We start from the raw sequence: 1703 nt of genomic DNA on the forward strand, positions 1-1703 counted from the left end.
CCCCTCCCCCCCCTTCCTCCCTTCCTCCCTGCCCCCCCCCCCCCCCCCCCCCCCTCTATGTCCCCCCCCCTGACATCTTTCCCTTCTATCTCCTGCTCTCCTTCAACGCATTGCTCACACTCACGCTAGTCTTGTTATCTCCTCTCGCCCACTTGACCGCCTTCTGCCATGACACAATTTCGCCACCAAAATGCGCCTTTGGTCACCATCACCCCTCCGGCCACAAAGTCTCGTTTATCATCACCTCGGCATGTCCGCCCTTACATTCGATGCGCCCATTTGCTCTCCTCGCCCTACCTGCCTTTTACACTAGCTGGCAATGCCGCAACAAGGCAACAACTCAATTCGTCCAGCATGCTGCCTTGTCTTTGAGGTTTCAACTCCGTCGTTGACTTGCTTTACTTGACACTCCCTCCTCTTGTCAGTCACGTCCATGACCTCGCTGCCATCATTCATCTCATGTTGCTCCATTGGTTCCGAGCCATCATTCTGTTTGTTTTCCTTCTGTTGCCGTTGATCCTCTTCCCGCATGTGAAAGCTCCTGCTCCTGCTCCTGCTCCTGATTCCTAGAATGGCTCTTGGTGTCTCAATGCTTCCATCGCTTTCTGACCACAAACTTGCTTCATATCTACAATGTTGCTCTGTCTTGTCGAAAATCTTCATTGTCAATCTCTATCAAATCTTCATTATGAACCTCTATGCCTGACCCTCTGCTAGAATATGCAGCGATTTCTGTCATGCCCCTGTTTGCACTCATGGGTTCTGATGTTCCTCTAAGGACTGGATCTATTTTGAAAATCGACGGAGCTTGAGCTTGTAATTTTTTTGGTTTCCTGCAACCTTGTCTTGGTACAATGTAAGTTGCCTTCTAATCTTGTGTGGGAGCTGACCGCAAAGCAATAGAATGAGTGAAAAGGACCATCATGTCAAGTGGGATGAAACCAACTTGGAGTACAACGAGCAGAACAAGTGTGCAACTATGAAAATTGACGAACCGCCTACTCCTTTTAACTTCGAATATTGCGAAGATGAAGTGGATGAAGAGCATGGTTCGACCCTGACCTGTTCTTTCCTTTTGCCTCTGACCTGATTCAACACTCTATCAGCAGCCAAAGCATCCTTGTCTTTTGCCGACCAGTGGAAGCGCGAGGGGATGGATGAGATTATCAACGACCCGGAGAAGTTGAAACCGTCGTTTGAAGCCTCGGAACCAAGTGAGGCAATTGGGATGTGGAGGGGCTTGCCTCTTACTGGTCTATACAGCCGAGGAAGACCTTGCGGAGAAGAAGAAGAAATTCGAAGAGATTCGCAAAGAGCACTATCGGATCAAGAATCCGCTCGCAAATCATGTTCAATTCAACGAAGACAACAATGAAGAGCACGAGGTAGAGGATGAGAAACAAGGTGAGCTTCTTGTTCGCCCATGGTCGAATGACGTGCCGGCTTCAGAAGAGGAGGATGCTGAGACCAAGCACGAACTCTTCGTCAAGAAAAGGAAGGCGTTCTATGCCGAACAAGACCGTGAAGCAGCTGAGCGAGCCAAGGCCATGGAAGCTGACGGAATGGCCTCCGAGGACTCCGAGGGGAATGACTGAAGTTTGAAGAAGCTTATACGGTACATGTCTAGGTATACACGATTGAGAAGCTCGTGTGGAATCATGTACTGCTAAACCGACGGACAGCCGCAAGCTTTCGACTGTCTC

General features: G+C 49.7%; 1 protein-coding gene across 1 annotated transcript; it reads left to right on the forward strand.

Moving 5' to 3' along the window:
• Positions 1–904: 904 nt before the first annotated feature.
• On the forward strand, positions 905–1595 carry GUITHDRAFT_110797 (hypothetical protein; the record flags this gene model as incomplete). The annotated part of the gene is made up of 4 exons (XM_005829995.1): positions 905–1049; positions 1107–1214; positions 1264–1404; positions 1450–1595. 4 exons carry the CDS (start codon positions 905–907, stop codon positions 1593–1595), a joined length of 540 nt encoding a protein of 179 aa, XP_005830052.1.
• Between the last annotated feature and the right edge of the window lie 108 nt (positions 1596–1703).

This window comes from Guillardia theta (assembly GCF_000315625.1).
Source record: "Guillardia theta CCMP2712 unplaced genomic scaffold GUITHscaffold_48, whole genome shotgun sequence".
NCBI lineage: Eukaryota > Cryptophyceae > Pyrenomonadales > Geminigeraceae > Guillardia > Guillardia theta.